A 24999-nucleotide genomic window follows, 5' to 3' on the forward strand; every position below is an offset into this window, starting at 1 on the left:
GCATGCTGGTTGGGCCTCGGAAACCCGAGCAAGTCACCTCAGTTTCATGTCCTGTAAATAGAGATAAGTGTCAGTTTGGCTGTTTCAGAAGATGGTTGTGGAAAATTACTAGTCTTTCAAATGATTGTTAATCTCAGTTTGGGGACACTTGGCTTTTGGGGAGCATCGATTCAAGAGTAAATGTTTCTGCTCCTGAATTTTGAGTAAGTGCAACATAAAAGCCTTGAGATTTTCCCAGATTGAATCTGGGCCACATAGAAAGGTAGGGGTGGATGCAGACTTGTTTGGGAAGGGGTTGGGAAGGGGGATAAGGGCAGACTCTCCTTGGAATTTATTGAAGTAAGGGGTGTGGTGAATATTAAAGTTTTTATGTTGTGATTGCTGAAAGTTGGTGGAAAGTGCTTTTCTGCATTCTAAAATGCCTAATTTCATAGGGATATAGACAATTGGTGTAAGCCAACATTTCTGGACAGTTAGAAGCTACAGGAATTAAGAAAGAAGTTCTTAGAAATATTTTCACACAAAGAGGTACTTACATCTAAATAGCAGTATTTTCTTAAATTTTTTTCCTCTCAAATACTTTCTCATCAAAATAATAAAATTCTTGGGCTAGTGCATTTGGATCAGAAATTTTGAGTGCTACGTAGAATAGACTACTAGCGTGAGAATCAGTCCTGTTTGCTAATTTGCAGTTGTGGATGAGAAAACTTTGTCTTTTGTCCAACATCAAATGTGCCTTGTATGCAGTATAGTTCTTTAGTAGAAAATACAGACAGCTCTGGGGCTGTACTCACTGATAACGTAGAGTCACAGTTTTAGATATTTTGGTACCACTAATATAATGAAATAAAGAATTTGGATTAGATATTTTAATACCTGTGGTACTTTTAAGGAGAAGCATAGTGCTGTGATAAGTGAAGAGGGTAACAGTGCCCTACTAATAGCCCAATTCAAGGACTGACCAGGAGTCTGAATTCACATTTCATTTGGCAATGTTGGATTTAAAAAACTAATAATAATTTTTTTAATTAAAAAAAATAATCTACCAAGAAAAGTTGATGTGCTACATTATTTCACTTGGATATAGTTTAGTATACAGTTGAGAAGGAAACTGAGAAATAGGGTGGTTCATAGTAGAGTGTGAAATCATGGTGGTGTGGTATGTTATGATAATGGATTTATCAGCTACGCTCAAGTTTTGCACTTGGCATACTCAGAGTCAACTTGTGAATTAGTAAACTATAATTCTACAGAAGAGTTCTGAAAGGTTATTAGAACTAATTTATTTTCCTTACTTTTCATCCCAAGAAGGCATCCACTTAGGTATATTACATAATGCTCAAGGAGGTAACTGAGATAGAATTGCAGGTATATGTACTTTATGATAAGTGAAGGTAGAAGTGCCATACAGAATGAGACTGTCTAGCCTAAGTATGTTGACTTGGACAATGTCTTTAATGTGTTTTTATGGGAGAGATTGCTGTCATTCATGAGTTCAGGTGCAAAAGCTTGTTAATGGAATACTCTACAGACCATAAAAATGATTGTAGGGCTTCCCTGGTGGCGCAGTGGTTGAGAGTCCGCCTGCCGATGCAGGGGACGTGGGTTCGTGCCCCAGTCCGGGAAGATCGCACATGCCGCAAAGCGGCTGGGTCCATGAGCCATGGCCGCTGAGCCTGCGCGTCTGGAGCCTGTGCACTGCAACGGGAGAGGCCACAACAGTGAGAGGCCCGCGTACCGCAAAAAAAAAAAAAAAAGATTGTATATGTATATATTTATGGATATAGAAAGTTTTTCATGAGCTGTTTAGTGAAAAGGCAGGTTACAGAGCTCTGTATCCAAAGTAATTTAATCTTTGTGTAAAAATCATGTATCTATATAGTATGGAGAAAATGGTCTGAAAAAATATACACCATAAAGTGCATCCTCAGGCTTTTAATCTACTCTCTCAATCTGTCAACCAGAGCTTCCTGGTATGGCTGTGGCTCTAAATATGCTTCAGATAAGAAAAGCTTTTTGGTGACACTTATTTACATGCTTAGCTTAGCTAATGAAAAGTGAAACTACATCTACATGGGGTTATAGGTTTTTTGCTTATTTTCAGTTGGTAAGTTTTAAAAATTCAGAATGTATATCGCTAGTATTTTTAAAGCAGTTATTTAGAAAAAAGCTGATCAATAGACCCTTTTTTCTTTATTTTTTAATTTAATTTTTAATTGAAGTATAGTTGATTTACAGTGTTGTGCTAATTTTTGCTGTACAGCAAAGTGACTCAGTTATACACATAAATACATTCTTTTTTAATATTCTTTTCCATTACAGTTTATCTCAGGAGACTGGATATAGTTCCCTGTGCTATACAGTAGGACCTTGTTGTTTATCCATCCTAAATTTAATAGTTTGCATCTACTAACCCCAAACTCCCGGTCAGTCACACCCCCGTTGGCAACCACAAGTCAGTTCTCTATGTCCGTAAGTCTGTTTCTGTATTGCAGATAAGTTCATTTGTGCCATATCTTAGATTCCACATATAAGTGATATCATATGGTATTTGTCTTTCTCTTTCTGACTTCGCTTAGTATGATAATCTCTAGCTGCATCCATGTCACTGCAGATGGCATTATTTTGTTCTTTTTATGGCTGAGTAGTATTCCATTGTCTGTATGCACCACATCTTCTTTATCCATTCCTTTATTTGTTTATCCATTTTTATCTTTCCTGGAGGTAAAAATATGTAAAATACACATATACTTTCCCAGAGTAATTATGTTTTTTTGGGTACACTTTTGCTGAGGATCAGAAAGATTTAGGAAACAAACTAAAGTCCCAGCTACCTAAAATGTCCAAGAATCTGGCAGGGTTTAGATATAGTGGAGGTCTTTCACAAAAGGAAGCTTTGCAGGGATGAGGTTAGGAGTCCATAAAGTAAAAGTTAAATGGGCTTAAAAAAAAAAAAAACTTCCCAAAATTGAGAAAGCTAGTAATACTAAGAGATTCTTTGATGCTATCCAGATTTTCCTCCTTAGCTTTGTTTTTTTTGTTCTTTTAAAATGTATTTATTTATTTTTGGATTTTATTTCATTTTATACAGCAGGTTCTTATTAGTTATCTATTTTATACATTTAGTGTATATATGTCAATCCCAATCTCCCAGTTCATCCCACCACCACCCCCCTCCCCCCACTTTCCCTGCCCTGGTATCCAAACATTTGTTCTCTACATCTGCGTCTCCAGTTTCTGCCTTGCAAACCGGTTCATCTGTGCCATTTTTCTAGATTCCACATATATGCATTAATATATGATATTTGTTTTTCTTAGCTTTGTTTTGTTAGTTTTTTGACCTGCTCCATGCCCCTACCCACCAAACTCAACCTATAAATTCCTCTTTTGTTCTTTTAAAAAAAGAACAAGATATAACAGCTCTGTCTCTCTCTCTGAACACTTGGTTTTTCTTCATCATCTGTCCCATCTCTTCTGTTTTCATCTAAGCTGCTCAAAGGCATGGTCTATACTTACTGTCTTCATTTATTTACTTCCTTAACCCCCTAAACTATGGTTTCTACTCCCTTGTCTGTACTGAAAGTGCTTCCACTAAGGTAAACAAACTCCTACTTGCCCAGTCCTTTAGGGATTTTTAAATTCTCATCATTTTTGACCCCTTGATATTCTACATAAAGATCGGTCACCCCCATCCTTGCACAATATTCACAGCAGTCTATCAAAACTTTTCTTACTTTTATCTCTATAGGATAAAGTCAAACCTGAGCAAGGTCAGGCATGAGCTGACCACTGTCCACCTTTCAGTCGAATCTCCTGTCTCCCCTGCTCCCCACAAATATTTTATGTTGTAGCAATACTGCTTAATGTCTCTTGTGCTGGTTTATCTTCTGTTGTTTCCTGTGCCTGGAATGCTCTTCTCCAACCTGTTAACTTAATCTTCGTTATCTTTCAAAATGGCTCAGGATTCACCTCCTACTTCCTTGATCATACTTCTAAAAAGTTAATCGCTTCTTGTGTTTGAATTCACTATTTTCTGGGTGGCTTATTTCAGGTACGCATTATCTCCCTGTGTTTCCCTCTAGGTTTTGGATGCCCCGAGGGCAGCATTTGGATTTTATTCATTCTCACTTTCTTTAGTATTTAGCTTGGCACAGATTCGGTGTCTGGTTCATGTTTGTTGAATGGAATCACACGAGACTGTAAGCTTTGTGAGGGCACACATTTTATGAATAAATGGGCAAATAAGCCTAATTGGAACCACTTGATAAGGTGCAAAAAAGAGAGAAAACTAGACATATTTGTTGTCTCCATTTTTATTAAACAAGTGGTAAAGAAATTCTTATTCTCAGATTGTCTTGTAAAGGAGATAGGCACCTGAGAAGAGAAAAATGCCTGGAATGAAATGTCATCTGATCAAAGGAACCCTAAGGTGAAATTGTGGAGCCTTTGGCCAAAATGTTTAACCTAAGTTTTATTTTCACATATTTGGTAGCAAAATATTGGCAGGTAGCTTTGAGAATGTGGTTTTCTCTGCCCTTCTCTGATGAATAGATGAGATTGGTTAGTTGTATATAAATGGGTCCATGTCAAATGACTGAAAATAATTTTAAGCTACTTGGGAGTGTTTCCCTCCTCTCTATTATTTTTATGCTATGAAAACTCTTCCTGGGTGTTTAACCTCATCCTACATTAATGCATATTTTGAATTCTTGCAATTTATTTTTTAGAACTCTAAATCAGTTCCCAACTGTTTATTATTCCAGTAACTTGCATCTTGCTGTAGGAAGCCCCATTCTTTTGTTAGTCTCCACAGCAGGAGGCAACTGGGAGGCCTGAAGCTCCCCAGCATCTTTAGGCTATGGCTTTGTAACCTCTGCCTGCTGGTGCCCTTGTGGTTCCAGAGTCACAATAGTTTGGATACCATTTGAGTAATTTGGATGAACTATTTGGGTAACTTTTATTAACACATTTAACTTGGCTAGCAAAGGAAGCAACATGGCAGATCTGAGGGTGTTCTTCCCACCCCTCTGTACACTTCATAGTGGAGCTTTTGCTTTGCCCTTGTTAAAGCCATGGTAGTGACTATGAGAGTACCACGACTCATTTCCCCCCTTCTTCTCAACCCTACCTCTCATTCTGATTGTAGTTTAGTTCTGAGGCTCAGATGTGTTTTGTTCTGCTTTCTTTTTCTTTACCAATGCTCTTTTACAAAAGTATTTCCGTTTGGCCATCCATTTTATTTCTTTTCTTCCTCAATTCCCAATTCCTTTAAAAGTTAATATTATATATTTCACATGGTCGGGTTTGGCATTTTTTTCACAGACAGTTGATAATAATGAGGACTTAAAAAATACTTTGACAGATTATTAGGTCATTCCCAGATAAATCACTTAAAAATGTTTTGTATTTTGAAAAGATAATGTATGGAAAAAAAGGGTGATGTATGCACCTGGTGAGTTCAGGCTGCTCAAATGGTTGAACAGTGAGAAGGAAATCTCCTTTTCACCTTATTCCTCATTTCCTCTCTTTGGAGTCAACCACAGGTATTAATTTTACTAATTTCTGTTTTATCCTTCTGGAGGTAGTCTGTGCATATATAGGCAGATAAACCTATTTTTTATAAGATTTAAAATGCATGTTTTGGGACTCTGGGGTAGTATTTATATTTTTTGGAAGTTGTGAGTGAGGCTGGTAGTATTTACACTTTATGAAGTGTGGTAATTTACCATAAAATTTTTTGGTGAAGTAAATATTGATCTTGCATACCAGCATAAGGCTATATCTTGCATCTCTTCCACTCTTCGTGGTCAGACATAGCCTATTTTCTGTTTCCAATTGTGTTGAGTTTCATACTAATTTTGACCTGACCTTGGGAACAGAAAGTACAAATTGATAGCTATTGAGGTTACTTAGGTGACTGGGCTGAGCACCTTATCCTCCAACTTGCACTTTTACCAAGTGCTTTATGAAAGCATACTATAGTCAGGATTTGAGGCACAAAGGAGTTGAGTTTTTCACAGGCACACTCCATGACTTGGTAATGGAACCAAGCAACATCACCCCAGATTCCTGGCTCCCTGGCTTTAAGCACCAATTCAGCACACTTTTACGAATGTATTAGACCTCTGCCAACTGTAGAAGGTAGTCAGATGTTATTTGACACTGGTTCTTGCCAGAAAGTCATAGATTACCCCTCCACCTCCAAAAAAACCTTTTAAAAGTCTCCAGTTAAAGATCTTCTTCCATCCTGTATGTCCTCATTTTTCAATCTATTTGGTTTTCAGTTTTCCTTTCCCACCTACTGTTCCTCCTCCAACTGCCCCAACAGATTTTGAGTAGATTTATGTCACCGATCCATTTTGCAATCTTAATGTTCGAATTCAAAACCCATGCATTATTGTGTACACTGTCTGCACGCCTGGAATGCTGTTCCAATAGAGTACCCCGGGAAATGACCAGTGGAGGCGACTGGCATTGCTTTTAAGTCTTTAGGGAAAAAAAAGGCAGACTATTTGGAAGCATTGTGAAAGCACGGGGCCATAAGGAGTAATTTTTCAGTTCCCATGATTGCTTGCTTACTAACACTTATTTTGACTTGCATATGTTTCTAACCTCACCATCCCTCATATCAATTTTAATAATGTAATAGCCAGTTATTTAACCAGCAAAAGCCAGTTCATTTGGGAATAGCCAGAGGATTTGCAATTTGAGATGTGCAAACTGTGGCAGACCACAGGCAAATCCAGAGAACAAGGAAGGGGAACTTGCTTTTATAGGGGAAATGAGGGGAGGGGGAGTGTGTTAAAACCAAACAGTCCATTGGAGGCAGCTGGGAGTCCAAAGTGTGGAGGTTGGCTGGGCTGCTGTGGTCTCTGATTGGCTGGGCTGTCATTGAGCAAAGAGTTTTCTTCTTCCCGCTGGATAGTAAAGTAGGCAACGCTTTCCTGTCAGAGATGTAGGCCTCCATCTCTTCCCATTTGGAGTAATTAATGTTGCGTGGCAAGGGTGAGGGCTCTGCCTATAGGTCTGTCCAGACTCCAATTTTAGCTGAGGTTTCTTTAATTCCACACTCAGCTTGTCTATATTTAAATTGTGTAGGGCTTCCCTGGTGGCGCAGTGGTTGAGAGTCCGCCTGCCGATGCAGGGGACACGGGTTCGTGCCCCGGTCTGGGAAGATCCCACATGCCGCGGAGCCTGTGCTCCGCAACGGGAGAGGCTACAACGGTGAGGGGCCCACGTACCGCAAAATAAATAAATAAATAAATAAATAAATTGTGTATAAGATTATTGCCCTTGGATTGAAGAGGTTGGAGTTTAAGTGATTCTGAAGCTCAGTTAAAAGATGCTATTTAAACTCGGTGACTATTATTTTGACACTGACAGTTCAGCACCCTCCCACACACTTTTTATTCTTTTGAACTGCCAGTTGTATGGAAGATAGCAGTGTAACTTCTTTGACTTTTTGTTAAACATTTCTGAAAATTCTGTTGGCCTTCTGCTTGAGACAGGTCTTTGATAAGAACTGTGATGCCTGTCACTAGTGGCATAGCACCTGCTCCGTGTTGTATGCTGTTGGTGATGAGTTTACATTGGAAAAGAACCTTTCCACCTGAAAGTTCCTGGAGCCCTAGATGAACCCACACAGTTCACTTCTGACACAGTGCTGGGGTAGAGGACGGCAGCATATACTTACCACTCTGGGTAGAAAGAACAAACTCTCTTGTCCTAAAACAGGCTCTGTTCTTAAGCTCCCAAATGATGACCCTGACCGAGGGCAGCCCTATATTTTCAAGGTGACTTGTGATATACTTGTTATGAAATGTATTACGTAGTCTAAACTTTGATAAATTAAGTACGGGTAAAACTTTTGGACAAGTGCTCAATGAGTGTCTACTCTGTGTTCTAGGCATTTGTGAATTGATTTCACAAAGTACAATACTCGTGGTCCTGGTAGTAATCTAGAAAATGGGCCAAGTTTAAAGACCACTTTTATATTTATGCCCTTTTCAAATTCTTGTTACAAACCCAAGAGGAAAATTTTAGCTCATCCACAGTGGGAAAATTGAAGTAGAGAGAGGCTAGCTAACTAGCTCATGTTTCACCCAGCTAGTAAATGACAGAGCCTAAGTTTTCTGTTTATGTGCTTTTTCTACCATACTACAAATTCCTGTTACAAGTAATAACAGTTGTGTGTTTTAGAGCTTTACAAGAGCCCTATAATCTCAATAGTGCACTTGTACATTTTAGAGCTCTACAGTAATGCTGAACTCCAAGCAGTATAGATATTAATATCTTATTTTACAGAATAAGACGTTTGAGTCCCAGAGAAATACGCTGTCTTGCCTGATGGCACAAAACTATTAAGTGGTAGAACCGGGTGGGACTTAAACCCACTCCTGATCCTGCATCTTCTCTTTCCGCTCAGCATACTGGAGGCTCGTGATTTTAGTTCTCAGCAAGATTTATTGAGCCCTTACCGTGTGTAGTATACTCTGCCAGATGCTATGAACCAATACTGAAAAAGTAGAATCGCATAGCACTGCTCCCCTTCATAATGTAATGGTGGAGTTAGGACAATCGCATGAGAAAGATACCTAACATTCAGTATAATTAAACTGTATAAGCAAAAGCAAACCAGTGCAGCATAGTGACGTAAATATATCACCACCAATGGTGAACAGTTTGGAGTACTATATGGGTAGTACCAAACAGCCTTTTAGAAGTTTTTTAATGCTCATTCCTGCTGGTTTTTCCTAGGACCAGGTATCAGTAGTCATTCTCAGACTCTCCAGCTGTACTTGCTGCTTCTCTATAATCTATAACCGTATTCAGTTCTCTCCTATTTTAAGAGGAAAGATCTTGGCAATTGCCCCCAATCCTGTACTCTCTCCTGTTCCTGCCTACCTTCTCAGCCCGTCTCCTTCCTCCCCTTCTCACCAAAACTTCTCAAAATGTTGGCTGTGCACTTCACTCTCTGATCATCCCTTTTACTTTTCCGTCATGGCTTTGCTTCCTCTGCCTGTATCTTAAATATCAGTGTCCCAGAGAGTTCTAGTGCCCTATTATTCTTATTCATGATATTTCCTGATGAGGTCCAAATCTTCGCCGCTCGCTCACATTTCTCACCCAATTTCAGACTGTTCCCCTGAAACAGATGCCTCAGGTTGAACATGTATAAAATAGAATTCATCAGTTTCCTCCTTAAAACTAGATCTCTCCATAGTTTCTTTTTTCTTAGTTGTGTCACTAGTCACCTAGTCTCCTGTACTAGAAACCTGGGGGTCAGCCTTGACTCCACCTTCCCCTCAGCCCCTATAACTCCTGAAAAGCTTGCTTTCTAAGTTGATCTTAAATCTATTTGTACTACCACTGTACCGCTTTGGGCCCTCATCATCTTCCCCCTGTATTTTTGCAGCATCTAACTCTTCTCCCTGCCTGTCTTATGTGTATGCAGTGCCTAGCTTAGTACCTTATAAATAATTGATTCTCAATAAATATTTCTTGTATGAGTAAATAAATAAATTTTGATGATTTCTTGGTTTCTTGTAGAATTTTAGGAAAGGAAGATGGATCAACCTAGTGGGAGGAGTTTTATGCAAGTATTATGTGAAAAATATAGTCCTGAAAACTTTCCTTACCGCCGTGGTCCTGGGATGGGAGTCCATGTCCCAGCCACACCTCAGGGCTCTCCTATGAAAGGTAAGAAAGATGGGGCCTAAAACATTTTTTTACTGGAGCTTACTTAGGACATTAAACCAGAATATTGCCTTATTTGCAAATGATTCCCTTTATTTTGAATTATGAGTTGAATAGTCTTTCTCCCTTGCTATGATTTCAGTGTTTTTGAAAACCTGAAAGGATTTATTTTCCTGCAGATGGGCCAAAAGGCATTCTAGTTGCACTCGCAGGGTGAGAGCAATATTTGAGTGATAATATTTCAAGGAACTTGGAGGGTGCAGATAGTACAAGCCTGGCCTGTGCCCTCAGTGACCTTACAGCTTATTGGATTACAACATATTCACATTTACAAAAATATATAATAACACAAGGTAGTTTATGTTGAGTCAAATGAACGGCACAGTGATTGGGAAAGACATTTAGAGAGTTAATTTATAGGATCAAGAAAGGGTTCAAAGCTGTGAGATTTGAACTAACCCTTCAAGAATGTAGAATTTGGTTAGAGAGGAGATAAAGACATTCTAGGAGGGGGATTATTATGTGAGCAAAGATCTACAACTAGAAACGTGCAAGGTGTGTTTTTGGTTTGCATTTTAGCTTGATGTTGTAATTAACTGTTATTGGAAGTAGTTCTTTGTAGTGATGGGAGATGAATATTGAACAGTGTTTTAGTTCCTGTGTCCAAAGGTTACTGAATGTTTATTATTTCTCAATGCAACTATCTTATCAATCCGTATAAACTGAAGCAGCAGAAAGAAGTGGACTTCTTACTTGCTCATTTTTTCAGGGTCCACTCCCATTCTGAGAAAATTGATTCTGTGAAAAGTACTAAGTTGAAAGTTCATATTATTCGAGGCTTCCATTAATGAAATATACTTTTGTGAGCCTTGGCTTTGTACCAAATGGGAAAAGAGTGGTTGAATTCTCATGTTTATCCTTTTTATTAGAGATAGGAAGAGTGATTTTATTGACATACTTTTGAACAAGCAATAGTTTGACTGAATTCATTGAATGGTTTAAGACTTTAAAACATTTTCTCTCATTATAATTATATATTTTTAAAAGTCTGATTTTCATAAGGGACAAATTCTACATGGATATGAAAGGGGAATGATTGATGGACAAGTATGGGAGAAAGATATAGATTTTTAAATGGATCCACGTAAGCGAGGAAGATTCCTTGAGTGATATGAACTTGAAGAACAGAAGTGGTTTAGCAGATAGACTATCTAATGGTTTGAGATAATTTCCAGAGGCAACAAAAAGTGAAAATACAAATCAGACAGAGAGAAAAGAGCTATCCAGAATGATACTTTTGAACTAAATTAAAAAAAGAAAGAATTGAGGCCAATAAGAACACAGTGGTGGCCCTGACATGAATCACATGGATCTAGTGTCACATGATAAGGTGACAGCATGGATGATGGTTCTGTTGTTGGCAGTTGAGATAAACAATGCTGCCAGGAGGTGAAACCTCCAGGGCTTTTTGGGGATACTGGACTAGTTCTTCTGATCTCCTGGGCCATATTTGGCTGTCTCCCCTTAGAATTCAGTACCCTTGGATCCCAGCGTATCTTATATTTTCAAGGTCCTTGTGTAATTTCACACAATTTGATCTTGATTCCTGGTGGCTGAATGTATGTAGACAAGAATTAGGCTGACAGAGAAAGTATTTTGTTTCTCCCATGATTCAGATCGCCTCAACCTCCCAAGTGTACTGGTGTTGAACAGCTGTGGAATAACCTGTGCAGGGGATGAAAAAGAAATCGCTGCCTTCTGTGCTCACGTGTCAGAACTCGATCTTTCTGACAACAGACTCGAAGACTGGCACGAGGTAAAGTTTTTATACTGCTGCATTTCGGTGAACAACTCACTGTATTATTGTTTACGTTGTTACGTATGCTGCGGAATCCTGGTTCTCGCTCGAGATTCTCCTCTGTGTGTCTCAAGAGAAATAACTGACTGCTCCAACTGTCTCTATGGTGATTTTTCAATGCACTTTGTTATTGCTGGTTTGTTTTTCATTAATGTGAAAAGCACTGAGGAACTTTATTCCGGGCATCAAGAGGTTAATGAGGCCACAGAGGTTTAGATTGCTAACAGTGCATTAAATTCTCTACCGTTTCGCTAGTTTACACACCCTGTGCCCATTCTCTGCTACTACCTCAACATTTATTACTATACATTGACATAAAAGTTACTGGAGCTCGAAACTAAGGTTATAAAAATATTTATTCTTGTTCCTGAAATGTATTCCAAATCTTTTAGAACTTTTCCTTATTTTAAGTCGCACTGGTAATTTGATACAACTGATGCCTTTGACCTCAGAGTAACTCTAAGCCAAGTTGCACAAATAGAAGTATTATGACATTCTCTCTTATTATTATATATAACATTACCTACCTGATTATAGCATGACCTGATAGAAGCTACCCTTAAGAATAAGAGAAAAATAGTTCTTCCTACTTAATTTAGGTTCTTATTTCCTGTTTGGAGTATTGGAAAAGTGTCCTAATGGGTTTTCCTGACTCTGGTTTTACTCTAATTCCTCTAAGCTAACCTTCTACAGTGCTACCAGACTGCTTTTAATAAATGAAGTGTGATTATGAAACTCCTGCTTCAAGTCCCTTCGCTGCTTTTCACCACCTACAAACTGTGGTCTGAACTCTCTAAGTGTGACCCTCTATGATACAGCCCTTTGCTATTTCTAGAGTTTTATCTCCATCTTTAGCCATGTGCTTTTCTTGCAGCTCATGATAAATGTGGACATGAAAAGCTTCCTTGCTTTTATTCATTCTAAATCTACTGTTCTCTTTCTCCTCTGTCTACCCAGTTGCTTCCTATGTATCTTTCAAGACTTGGCCCAAGTTGCTGTTCCTCTCAAACTTTCCCTGACTCTCAGGCAGAATTAGATTATCCTAACACCTGTATCATGTTGCTATAAAGGGATTCATTACAATGTAGCACAATCATTTGCTTACTTGACAGTTTTTCTACTAGACCATGAGCTTATCCAGGGTTTTGTTTTTTATCATCAGCACTGGCATTCTAGGTGTTCAGATGTTTGCTGAATGCCTTAATGAATAAATGATTGTATCTTAAGGTTTGATCAGGCCCACTTGTTCTAACTTTTCCTGTGATCTTAAGACATTCACTTAATCCTTTATCCTCCATAAGACAGGACTGTTGATAAAATTAATCATCGAGACACTTGGTAGATATTAAATATGATACAGGTTCTAAGACAGCTTTCTTGTTTAAGAAAAATCTATCTATAACCCATTTTTCTTTAGCTTTTCTTATATTCGTCTATTTCATAGTCTTGTTTAATCTGGTATCTGTGCTACCAGTTATATTTCCTATTTTTATTAAGATGTTTACCAAAATTCTTTGAGATGCACGTCACTTGATTTCTAAGTCACGTGTTAATATATACAGATTTACTTGGCTGTTCCAAGAAGCAATCTCTATTTGTCCATGTAATTATTGATTGAGTTACTTATCCAAACAACTGTTATAGTTCACTGTTCAGCAAATTACAATCTGTGCCTTCTGGGTCCTTTGAGATGCTGAATTGACATGCATGCTCTGTCCACACGCACAGATGCAAAGAGAGCGACCTTGTTCATCCTCCTTCTCTACAGTTCCCTCAGGAGTCCTGCTGAGCCTCTGGTGAGATTTCTGACCCGCATGGGTGACAATTCAGACCAGCTCTTACCCTGAGTCATTTCAGCTCCTATGTTCACAGGCTGATTCCCCTAAATTTATTTCTTTGGGAGTAAAAATTTCATAAAGGTGTTGTGCTTTGTGCTTTGACCTCTACTTTGACCACATACATAAGCTTTTGCTAACTGGTAGAAACAGTTTAATAGTGATATAGTTGCTACCTCAGAAGAACAATGTCAACATGGATCAGAACACTAGAGTTTACACTAGGTGATTCAGCCTTTTCTCTGCTTAGACAAAGGTCTCCACTGAATATTTTCCAGCTCACATTGACAGATACAGCCAGAGGGTCACATGTTTATTTGTATTCTGTTGGTGCTCGGTTTGTATATTCCTGTAAGTGCCCTATAGTCTGATCTCAGGCAGTTTCCAAATGAATGTTTGTTGCTGCTACCTTTCAGGTTTCCATTTATTTTTGTTTTCATCATTCCTTTATGTTTTGTCCTTAGCCTTAACTGTAGTTGGTCCCAATCTTCTAGAATATATATCAGAACACAGAGAGATGGGAGAAGTACTGACAACGAAAGAATATTGATTTTTAGGATTGATTAAACTCTTTGCCAGGCTGCAAAATGCCTCATAGGTCACAGTTTTAAGACATGACATTGCAACCCATTGCAACCCACGTATTTGATTACCCAGAAGATCATTTGTCCCTGGCCATTAACTAAGTTTATTTCAGCCAGTATTTGATATACCAACATGGAACAGAATAATCTAGTTGGTTCTTTTAGTGTTTTTGAATGATCACTAATGTTATGAGTATCTTCTTTGATAGTTTAAACTACTGGCTGCTTTATATTCAGAGACTAATATAAATATGAGTGAGAAGTTTAATGCTTTGGGGAGAGGCAAAGATTTGTCTCTGTCCATCTAAAACTGGGCATCTATGTATAAAAAAAAATGACGCATTTTTTAGCTTTTGATTTGAATTTTTTGGCTGAGTAGATTTTTGTCTGACTTTTCCCAAGGTACCTCTTTTTTCCTCCTTTCCTTATCAAAACCATTTTATAAAAGACATTACACTAAGCAGTTGAGAGGAGGGAGGAATTCACCGTGGGTGAGATAGAGAATAGCTTGGGTATAAATTACAGATTGTTATCTTACTACCCTTTCCCCATTTTTCTTAAAACTTTAGTTTCTTCCATTTCAAAACTGAGAGTAGAGGGTCCTCTATTAAATCATAGAGCTTTGGAGATCTAAAAGGTGATCTAAGTTCATCTCCATGTTTCTGCACGTGAGTGTCCTGAACTCACTCCAGCTAGAAGCGTCTTTATTTTTAGAATTTAAAAAAGAGAAGTCAATATACTGCCCTAGACACTCACTGAATAATAATAGCCTTTACTATTAAGATATTTTCTACCATGAATAAATTTACCTGTGTAATGAATACAATATTTTCCAGAATATTATCATTAATTTAAGGTTACACAAAATCCTTTTTAATTTTAACGTGTTTTTTTTTTTTTTTCCGGTACGCGGGCCTCTCACTGCCGCGGCCTCCCCCGTTGCGGAGCACAGGCTCCGGACGTGCAGGCTCAGTGGCCATGGCTCACGGGCCCAGCCGCTCCACGGCATGTGGGATCCTCCCGGGAGGACCGGGGTACGAACCCGCATCCCGTGCATCGGCAGGCAGACTGTCAGCCACTGCGCCACCAGGGAAGCCCTAATTTTAACCTTTTAAAGAAAATATTTACTTCTAACATATATTATTTTTCCTGCTTGGATTATTAAACTGTAGTCCAATTTTATCTTTTTTAGGATATTCTAGGGCTGCTGAGTCATTGTTTTAAATCTTTATTCTCATTGGACAGTAGTGCAGATGCAGACTCTGAAGAAGATCACATCATGTATCTGCTAGCTTTGGGAATTCTTTCAGAAGTTGCTTCAAAGACTCTTGATAGTCTCCACTTTGGGGGGGTGTTTTCTTCTTTATTACAAAAATAAAATATGAAGGGTTGTGGTTAGCAAAGGTTTATGTGTTGTTTACTTAACTAGGGTTGTACCTATAATTAGCAGTTATTCTCCATGCTGTAGTTGGAGCACAGTTCCTTTTCATCTTTTTTTTTGGCCTTAAAAGAGGCGAAGCATAGCTAGTCATCATCTTATGTAGGAAAGGCCTTCATATATTGGTATCCAGGTGGTAGACTGCAGTGAAGGATTGGTCCTTGTGTGGACTGTTTAGCTGTGTTGTGGCCACACACTAAACTCCACATCCTAGCCATATATCACACAAATGCTTGTTACCATTTGGTCACAGAAGAGACCAAACAGGAGAATATATGCTGACTGGTATGAATCTTCTACATTTTAAACTGAAGCCTAGTATATTTTCCTCTGAAAGATAGTTTAGTTATTCATTTATAAAATGAAAATAAATACGGTACTACTTCAGACGCTGTGTTAGAATAGATGAACTGGTGTGTGTGAAGACCATTCCCTCTTACACACTTCTCCGAAGCTTCTTGGAATTAATTTACTTCTCACTGATTTTAGAGCTCCTAAACTGTACAGTACATAGTACACAGACCTAATGTAAAGTGCAGACTGCCTTTTCTTTCTCCCTGTAGTCCTCGACACTGGATACATTTTTGTCATTACCTATGGAGCTCTGAAAAGAAACAGGTATCCAGGTCCCAACCATGAAGCTCGTCCCACCTGTGAAGCTTCTGATTCAGTAGTTTATGGTGGCTCCTGGGAATCAGTATATTTTTAAAATTCTACTAATTATTTTAAATATGACATATTTAAATAAATGTGATATGACATATAATCAGGGTTGAGATACTGGTTCATACTGTACATATCCTATTAGTCATAGTTACATTTATTAAATGGTTTTGTGCCATTAATTTAATCAACAAACATTAAGTGCCCACTTTGCAGTAGTGAACCAGGTAAGTACTATCCCTGCTTTTACATTCTCTTGGGCAGTAGGTAAGGAAACAAGTTTCTAAAATATGTACCAATCGCTGTTAAGTGCTTTACACATGTATCTCATCTAATCCTACCAACAATACTGTAAAATAGATGGGAACTGTTTTCTCTAGTTTACAAATAAGGAAACTGAGATTTGGAAAGGTTAAGTAACTTGTCAAACCACACAGCTAGGAAGTGTTAGAACCTGGTTTGAGTCCAGGTTTTCTGATTCTAAAACCAATCCTAACTATTCTGTTCTACTCCTTTTCTCATAACTTTCAGTTACCATGTTGCCTGGCTGATTGATGCTTAATACATTTACTGGGCTTCTAGTGTTTATATCATACTTGTTTAAGCTAGTTCTTCATTTTTTCTGGTTATATTTATGATTTACTTGTTGTGGTGTATTGGAAAGAACAATGGCTCTGATTTTTAAATCCTAGGTTTGGCTTTTGTGACTCTGAAATCTTACTCAAATTATTTAACATCTCCGAGCCTCAGTTTCCTCATTTATTAAAATAAAAGAATATTAGTTATCTTGCAAGTTGTTTTGAGAATTTAGTGAAATAAGTTATATTTTAAAAACCTAGTACAATGCAGAGCAAATAGTTAAGGTCAGTAATCAGTAAAGCTCATTTCCTTTTCTTTTTTTCTGTCTACCAGGTTGCTAGCTAAATCATTAAATTGATGATCATGTTTTCTCTTTTGTAATATAGTTGTGGATGCTTTTTACTTCTGAGTAAATATATTTTAAAGTTTGGTGCATCTTTGAACCAAGCCAAAACTGTTTTCTAAGTGATTGTGACTATGTGATCAATTTTGAATACCTGAATTGTTACCATGTAGCCTTTAATAAACCTTTAATTAGCCTTAGTATTCTACTGAGGATGGAAGGAAGGAGATATTCAAAGAGAATTACTGTACATGACCCAATCCCAGCTCTTTAAAACTTGTAGCCTAAAATGTCATCTAAATGATCTTTTCTCCAAAATATCATGTAGTGATATCGAAGAGAATATTATACAGAGTAGAATCAAAAACTTTGCCAAAGGTAACATGGAAAATTTTTCTTTTCTACCATTAATTTTCAGTTATGCTACTATTTCATAGAAGGAGATTAAATTATTTACCATGATTTGTCGCAATTATTTATGCCTCTCTGCGGGTACTATCACTAAATAGGACTCCATAATGCAAATGGCCCTTTGCCTGGAGACCCACTCACTTAGGTTTTCTTGAGTATGATTGTTGTTTAAAAGCTCTGATTACTGCCTGATATGCTTTTCCTTTTTTTCTCCACAGGTCAGTAAAATTGTGTCAAATGTTCCCCAGTTGGAGTTTCTAAACCTGAGTTCCAACCCTCTGAATTTATCGGTTTTAGAAAGAAGGTGTGCCGGGTCCTTCTCCGGGGTTCGAAAACTTGTTCTCAACAACAGCAAAGCTTCTTGGGAGACAGTCCACACGATACTGCAGGAGTTACCAGAGTAAGCCCAGAGAGCATGATGGAGAGGGAGCCATGTTGCCGTCTGTGTTAGTACATAGAGTTACTGCTGGTCTCCCATCTCAGAAATACTAGAACTGCAGATTGAATGGAGAATGAGGTTAGAAAAATGAAGTAATTAAATGAGGCTGTGAGGGTAATCTAGTAACATTTTCATTGGAATACTTGTTCAGTGTTGGGTAGCACCAAGACATGGGATATGTCATCCTTTGGCGAGAAGATATCCCTGAGAAGCACTTATCGTTTCGAGATCAACCCAGCCTTTTTCCATTTTAATCTTCTGATTACCTGATTCCAGAATTTTGCCTTAGCACTTTTCTTTGGGAGGGAAAAAAAATCATAGTGTCTCTAAAATATATTAACACTCAGATGATTAAGTGCCTAGCTTGCATGATGGGAAAATGGACCTAGTATTCCTTTCAATAATTCAAGCAGGAAATTATACTTTTGTCTGTCAGCTTAGAAATGCTCTGTTCTGTTTTGTTTGTATCTCTCTTTGCATATGCACATAAATATTAAAAGGAAGTAGTTTAAAGAAATATATGAAGCTGTAGTCTCCTTGACTGTCTAAATATGGAAACTATGAAAGCCTTTCAGAATCTGGTCTCAACTTACTCATTCCATCTTAGTTTCTCCCTCTCCCTCTAATGAGATTGGTTTTCTCACTGCATGCAACATCTAGCATGGCATGGAATGAGCTTTTAAATCCCATTTCCACTTACTATCCTTATGACCTTTGATAAACTTTTGTCTATAAAATGAACATAATTGTCTATAAAATTGCAGAAGTAGAAGGATAGTCTATAAAGCACCTGCACAGGACCTGACACAGGGTAGGAATTCAATAAATGATAGTTATTATTTCTTTTTCTAAATACTTGTTCATGTTGTTTCTAGAATTTCCTTCTGTGTCCTCTCAATTTACCCAAGTCTACCCCTCCTTCAAGGCCATGCATCCTTTCCTGACTATTCCAACCACAACTTCAATCCTATTCCTATATGAAGTACTGTTGTACTTACGGTCAGTGCTGCTTCATTTAGCACTTATTTACTTAAGCACAAAATTAATTTAGTACTGGGTTATATCATTCTCTGCTGTTTTATGTATTTTAGGTTTTGTCTTCCCCGCTGTATTTTAAGCTTCAGAAAGACATCTTTATAATTTTCTCTACAACACCTAGCAGAGTCTCATACATAGTAGGGGCTTATTTATTGAATGGCTGAAGATAGCTGCAGAGTAGAAACTCACCTGCTTTAAACAATGAAATATTTCCTTTTTTCTCTGCAGTTTGGAAGAGCTCTTCCTGTGCCTTAATGACTATGAAACAGTGTCTTGTCCTTCTATTTGCTGTCCTTCTCTTAAGCTACTACATATAACAGACAATAACCTCCAAGACTGGACTGAAATACGCAAGTTAGGAGTTATGTTTCCTTCACTGGATACCCTCGTCCTGGCCAACAACCATGTGAATGCTATTGAGGAGCCTGGTGATTCGTTGGCTAGGCTGTTTCCTAATCTGCGATCCATCAGCCTCCACAAGGCAGGTGAGGAACAGGCTTGTTCTCATTCTACATGCAGATTGATCTGAACTTATGCATGAAATACAGTGAAAGTGTATTTCTGTCACTCACAGCTCTGCCTTCTTACAGGATGAATTTCAAGAGTGACATGCAGATGCCTATATCTTTTTAATTAATTAATTTATCTAATTTATTTATTTTTGGCTGTGTTGCGTCTTCGTTGCTGCGCATGGGCTTTCTCTGGTTGCGGCGAGCGAGGGCTACTCTTCGCTGCGGTGCGCTGGCTTCTCATTGTGGTGGCTTCTCTTGTTGCGGAGCTCGAGCTCTAGGCGTATGGGCTTCCGTAGCTGTGGCTCGCAGGCTCAGTAGTTGTGGCTCGCGGGCTCTAGAGCACAGGCTCAGTAGTTGTGGCGCACGGGCTTAGTTGCTCCGCGGCATGTGGGATCTTCCCGGACCAGGGCTCGAACCCGTGTCCCCTGCACTGGCAGGCGGATTCTTAACCACTGTGCCACCAGGGAAGCCTGCAGATGCCTAGTGATTAGCTAAATTTAAGGCATTCATTTCCATAAACGGTCTGATAAATATCAGTATTTATCAAATATTTGTTTGGCATAGCATTATATTAGCTATTATTTTGTATATTAAAGGGGTCATGCTATGAAAGGAGTGAAATGAAATTGATGAATTGGATAGTAAAAGGCAGGGTAAAAAGAGTACAGAGAATTACAAACTAAACTTTTGTCTTGATTTAGGTTGAGGAATCCCAACCTGCTATAGCTTTCAAATTCTCAGATTCCTTTTCTAGTGTTTACATATGATTGATTACCAGTTTGTTGCCATCTGATTCTGTATATCACAGGAATGAATATTTTAGCCTATTTTTAAAAATTAATAAGCCTTAATTTTTAGAGTCTTTATATTCACAGCAAAACTGAGCAGAGAGTACACAGAGCTCCCGTATACTCCCTGCCATACATGGGAACAGCCTCCCCCGCTATCAACATCCCAGCACCTAAGTGACACCTTTCAGTTTACCTGCATTAACACGTCGTCATCCAAAGGCCATGGTTTACATCAGGGCTCACTCTTGGTGTTGTACATTCTGTGGGTTTGGGCAAATCCGTAATGACACACATTGTAGTATTGTACATAATACATAGTTTACTGCCCAAACCGTCTTCTGTGCCTATTCATCCCTCCCTTCCCCCTAATCCCTGGCAACCGCTTATCTTTCTGCTGTCTCCATAGTTTTGCCTCTTCCAGAATGTCGTATAGTTGGAATCACACTGGTTTCTTTCACTTACTATTACATATTTAAATTTCCTCCATGCCTTTTCATGGCTTAATAGAATGTTCCTGTTTTTAGCACTAAATAATATTCCATTGTCTGGATGTACCACAGTTTATTTATCCACTCACAAACTGAAGGGCATCATGATTGCTTCCAAGTTTTGGTTTAATTAATAAAGCTGCTGTAAACCTCCATGTGCAGGTTTTTGTGTGGACGTAAGTGTTCAGTTCATTTGGGTGAATAACAAAGAGTGCAGTTGCTAGATCATATGATAAGAGTACGTGTAGTTTTGAAATAAGCCACCGAACTCTCTTCCAAAGTGGCTGTGTCATTTTGCATTGCACCAGCAATGGATGAGACTTCCTGTTGCTCCACATCCTTTTTTTTTTTTTTTTTTTTCAGTTTCAACATTTATTAGCATCTTGCTTCCTGTATTTATCCCCCATACTGTTTTGCCTTTGGAGGGAATATTTTAAAAGCAAATTTCAGCAATCATGTAATTTCAGCCTTAAAATCTTCAGTATGTATCTTTAACAGATAAAACATACTCTCTTAATCTACAACAACCCTCTTACCTGCACCTGCTTTTTTTCTATTGTTCCTTTCTACATTTATGTTGCCCCACACCCTTGACAGCATTTGGTGCTGTGAGTGTTTTGGCCTTTGGCCATTCTAATATGTGTATAGTGGTATTTCATTGTTGTTTTAGTTTGCATTTTCCTGATGGCATATGATGTGGAACATCTTCTCATAAGCTTTACTTGCCATCTGTATATCTTCTTTGGCGAGGTGTCTGTTCAGGTTTTCCACCCGTTTTTTAATCGGATTGTTCATTTTCTTGTTGTTGAGTTTTAAGGGTTCTTTGTATATTTTATCAGTATGCCTTTAGCAAATGCATTCTCCCAGTGTATGGATTTTCCTCTCATTCTCTTGGTATTGTCTTTCAGCCTATTTTTAAAACAACTACATAAGTAAAAATAATTCTGACCTATAACTGAAAAAACATAAACGGTTTATTCCACCACGGAGATTATAAGGGCGGGAATTAAGTCTTAAAAACAAGTGATTTGCATAAGGAAGCTGTTTATTTCACAACTTGACATCCCTTGAGCTAACTCTATTCTTCCTCCTAGATGGCAATGCCATTCTGAAGGGAAGAGGACAGTGACCTGGGATAATTTTTGCACCAGGGTCCTCACAAACTGCTCCTCTGCCTTTACCCTTGCTGAAGGTTGATAGAAATAGGAAGGGACTGCGTTGTTTTCTGCAATGGATTTAATGTGTTGTACAACTGACCAGCCTCCTCATTACAGGGATACTTTTCCTACCAGTGCCAAGGATGATACATTTGTTCACAGCTCTAGGAAGAGTTTCCTTTTAGGTCTGAACAATCTTAATTTGTTTCATGTTTTCCTACCCAAGGGTTCAGTTTTTTTGTTTTTGATTTTGTTTGTTTGTTCTAAATTTTGAACCTGTTTTCCCTGTCCCCACAATGAGGACAGTTGAAAGATGATACTTAGTTTCGGGTTCTGTTGACCTTGCCCATTTTAGTGTTTGTTAGGTAGAAATTTACGCTGGCAGTGTCCGCTCTGATCAACAGTTATGTTCTCCGAGTCTCTGTCTGATGAAAGAGTTGATCACATCACTTTTTCAATTATGTAATCATGGCATCCATCCTGCTTATTAAACCATCAGTGACCCCCTTGACCAGCCATTTGGGTGGAGAATCAGTAGATGAGTGGATGTTGGAGAATAAAGGGCGTCCTTTGAGCGCTGGGATCACAGGGTTAAGAGAGATTACAGGGAAGTTTTTATGGTGTTTTATTCCATTCTTTCCTTGGATAAAGAAAAATTTCAGGATCTCTAACTAGTTTATGATCATTATAACATTTCAGAACCTATTAATGGAAATAAATTTTTTTGCTATGTTTATCTTCTCATTTGTGTGCTTTTCTGGATTTACTTAAACAATATATTTCTCAAATTAGGTTTGCGGTCCTGGGAAGACATTGACAAACTAAACTCATTCCCTAAACTTGAAGAAGTGAGGTTGTTAGGAATTCCTCTTCTTCAGCCATATACCACCGAGGAGCGAAGGAAATTGGTAATAGCCAGGTCTGTTGTACTGATTCTTCTGCTTTCTTTTCTCGGGGCTTTGTTGTTTCATTAAAGGGATAATGCACTGTTTGGGGGTGAGGGGAGCGCACTGTGTGTTTATCCATCTCTAGAACAGGCTGCTTAAAGGAGCTGCTCCTGTAGCTCCACATCCTAGAGGAAAAGGAAGACAATATGATGAGAAAAATGTGAAATATAATTGATCTGCCAAGATCACTGAAAAATTCCCTCACAAATCTATTCTATTTTTATACTTTTCAATATTTACAATATTTGAAATCCTGTTTTGGGTCATGAAGAAAAAGTAGGTATAATAGGGAATCAACTCTATTTTAGTTACCCTTATTTTCTGTGTTAACATAGAAGTCATTTAAAGTGTAAATACCTGAAAATTGGGCTGTTTCATTAGTGTAAAACTTAAGAGAGTAGCATCTGTGTTTTCTTCTTCAATGTAGATTGACTTAAATGTGACCACCATGCTGTTACCTTCTTCCTCTGACTCCTCTGCCTTTCGTGTCTCAGCCTCTGCCTCCCCCAGACTACTGAAATGTCCCATGAGGGTTTATTTTTGTATGTGCCTTTAGCAGCAGTAAGGCTTGACTAAGATGTAAAGGGCCACGGAGTTTTGATTTGTTCTCTTGTGTACTATACATAGTAGTTTTGACAGGGGAACAGTAGGCTTTAAGGTTCCCTAAAGAAGAGTGGTTCTATAAACCACTTTGATCTTTCTGACCAACTAATACCTACCAGATCTTTACCGCGTTCCAGTTGTTAACATACACAGTAATATCCCACTGAAGAAATAAATTTCAGCATACTTTTCTTCTACGAAGAGTAAGTCTTGCAGGCCTTGTAGTTTATTTTCTTTACACAGTTCTTTTGTAAATATAATAAATGAATTCCTGAACTATATGACCAACCTGTACTGACTGCTTTGTAGACCTGTGCTGTCCAGTATGGTACCATCAGCCATGGGGGAGTTTTGAGCACTTGAAATCATGGCTAGTCTGAATTGAAATGTGCCGTAAGTGAAAAGGACACACTGGATTTCAAACACTTTATATAAAAAAAAGAACATTTAAGTATTAAGAACATTTAAGTATCTTAGTTATTTTTTTAGTATTGATTATAGATTGAAATGATTGTATCCTGGATATATTGGGTTAAATATAATATACTATTAAAATTAATCTTATCTGTTTTATTTTTACTTTTGAAAATATGGCTGCTAGAGAATTTAAAATTACGTGTGTGGCTTGCACGATACTTAAGTTGGACCGTGCTGCCTAGGATCTTATTTTGAAAGGTGAGGTGTGGTTATAAAAGGTCAGGTGTCACATCAAAAATGGAACTTTAGATATTTTTGGTCCTTTTATTTTATACCACATTAGTTCATGCTGGTAGTTGTACACAAGCAGAGCTACATCAAATGAGTCCTTTCAAGATAATAAGACTGGGCCTCAAACCAATAATTGTATTTCTAAGTCTCAATATTTTTATTATGTCTCTTTTGCTTTTTATTTATAGATTGCCATCGGTTTCCAAACTTAATGGCAGTGTTGTCACTGATGGTGAGCGAGAAGATTCTGAGAGATTTTTTATTCGTTACTTTGTGGATGTTCCACAGGAAGAAGTGCCATTCAGGTAAAAGTCCCCTATCAGCTTAGCAACACGTGAGCAAGTATTGAGGCAACCTAAGAACTATTGATTTAGAGCAAAATCTAATAATTTGTTGTTGGACTCTCTTAGAGAACTTTGGTGATAGGTTAAAAAATAAAGGAAGAAACGCAAAAAGCAAACCTGCTTTATCTCATTTTCCACAGTGTATTTCTTCTAGCCTTGCACTTGTATTAAGAATGGTTGGGTAAGTACGTATTTGACTACTTCTAGTAGTTCCCACTCCATGTTCCTTATCATCAATTCCTTTTTGATCCTCTTCTCCAGGAGCACATTTTCACCCATCCCCAAAACTGGGTTTCTTCTTTCACATTGCATCCGCTTTTAAGATATACTATGTTCTGCAGTTTGGAAGATTTGACAAATGTGCCCGAGGTTTAGAGAATATGAGAAAGGGACTAGAAAATAGACTCCTGAGGAAATATTAAAGGAATTAGGATGGTTGAGTAGGAATAGAAATGCTGAGGCCTAAATTAGTACCTTTAAGTATATGAAAAGTAAATATGTATTGTTTGGTGAGAAACTACCTTTAATATTCTGTAAATGTAAAAGGAAATGTAGCAGATATGAT

General features: G+C 38.1%; 1 protein-coding gene across 6 annotated transcripts in view; it reads left to right on the plus strand.

Annotated features, from left to right (window-relative positions):
- TBCEL (tubulin folding cofactor E like) overlaps window positions 1–24999 on the plus strand; it is a 79181-nt gene that overhangs the window by 11642 nt on the left and 42540 nt on the right. For 3 of the 6 annotated variants that reach the window (XM_022560271.2, XM_089915725.1, XM_022560269.2), the window contains exons 2-7: window positions 9550–9699; window positions 11373–11512; window positions 17626–17807; window positions 19113–19369; window positions 22625–22751; window positions 24279–24395. In XM_022560271.2, coding sequence (XP_022415979.1) covers window positions 9567–9699; window positions 11373–11512; window positions 17626–17807; window positions 19113–19369; window positions 22625–22751; window positions 24279–24395 — 956 coding nt within the window. In that variant the 5' untranslated portion in view covers window positions 9550–9566. The other 3 variants (XM_089915726.1, XM_089915730.1, XM_089915729.1) reach the window with 3 other exon arrangements.

This window comes from Delphinapterus leucas, chromosome 7 (genome assembly GCF_059928025.1).
Source record: "Delphinapterus leucas isolate spDelLeu-1000000601 "Yukka" chromosome 7, BTC_Dleu_Yukka2, whole genome shotgun sequence".
NCBI lineage: Eukaryota > Metazoa > Chordata > Mammalia > Artiodactyla > Monodontidae > Delphinapterus > Delphinapterus leucas.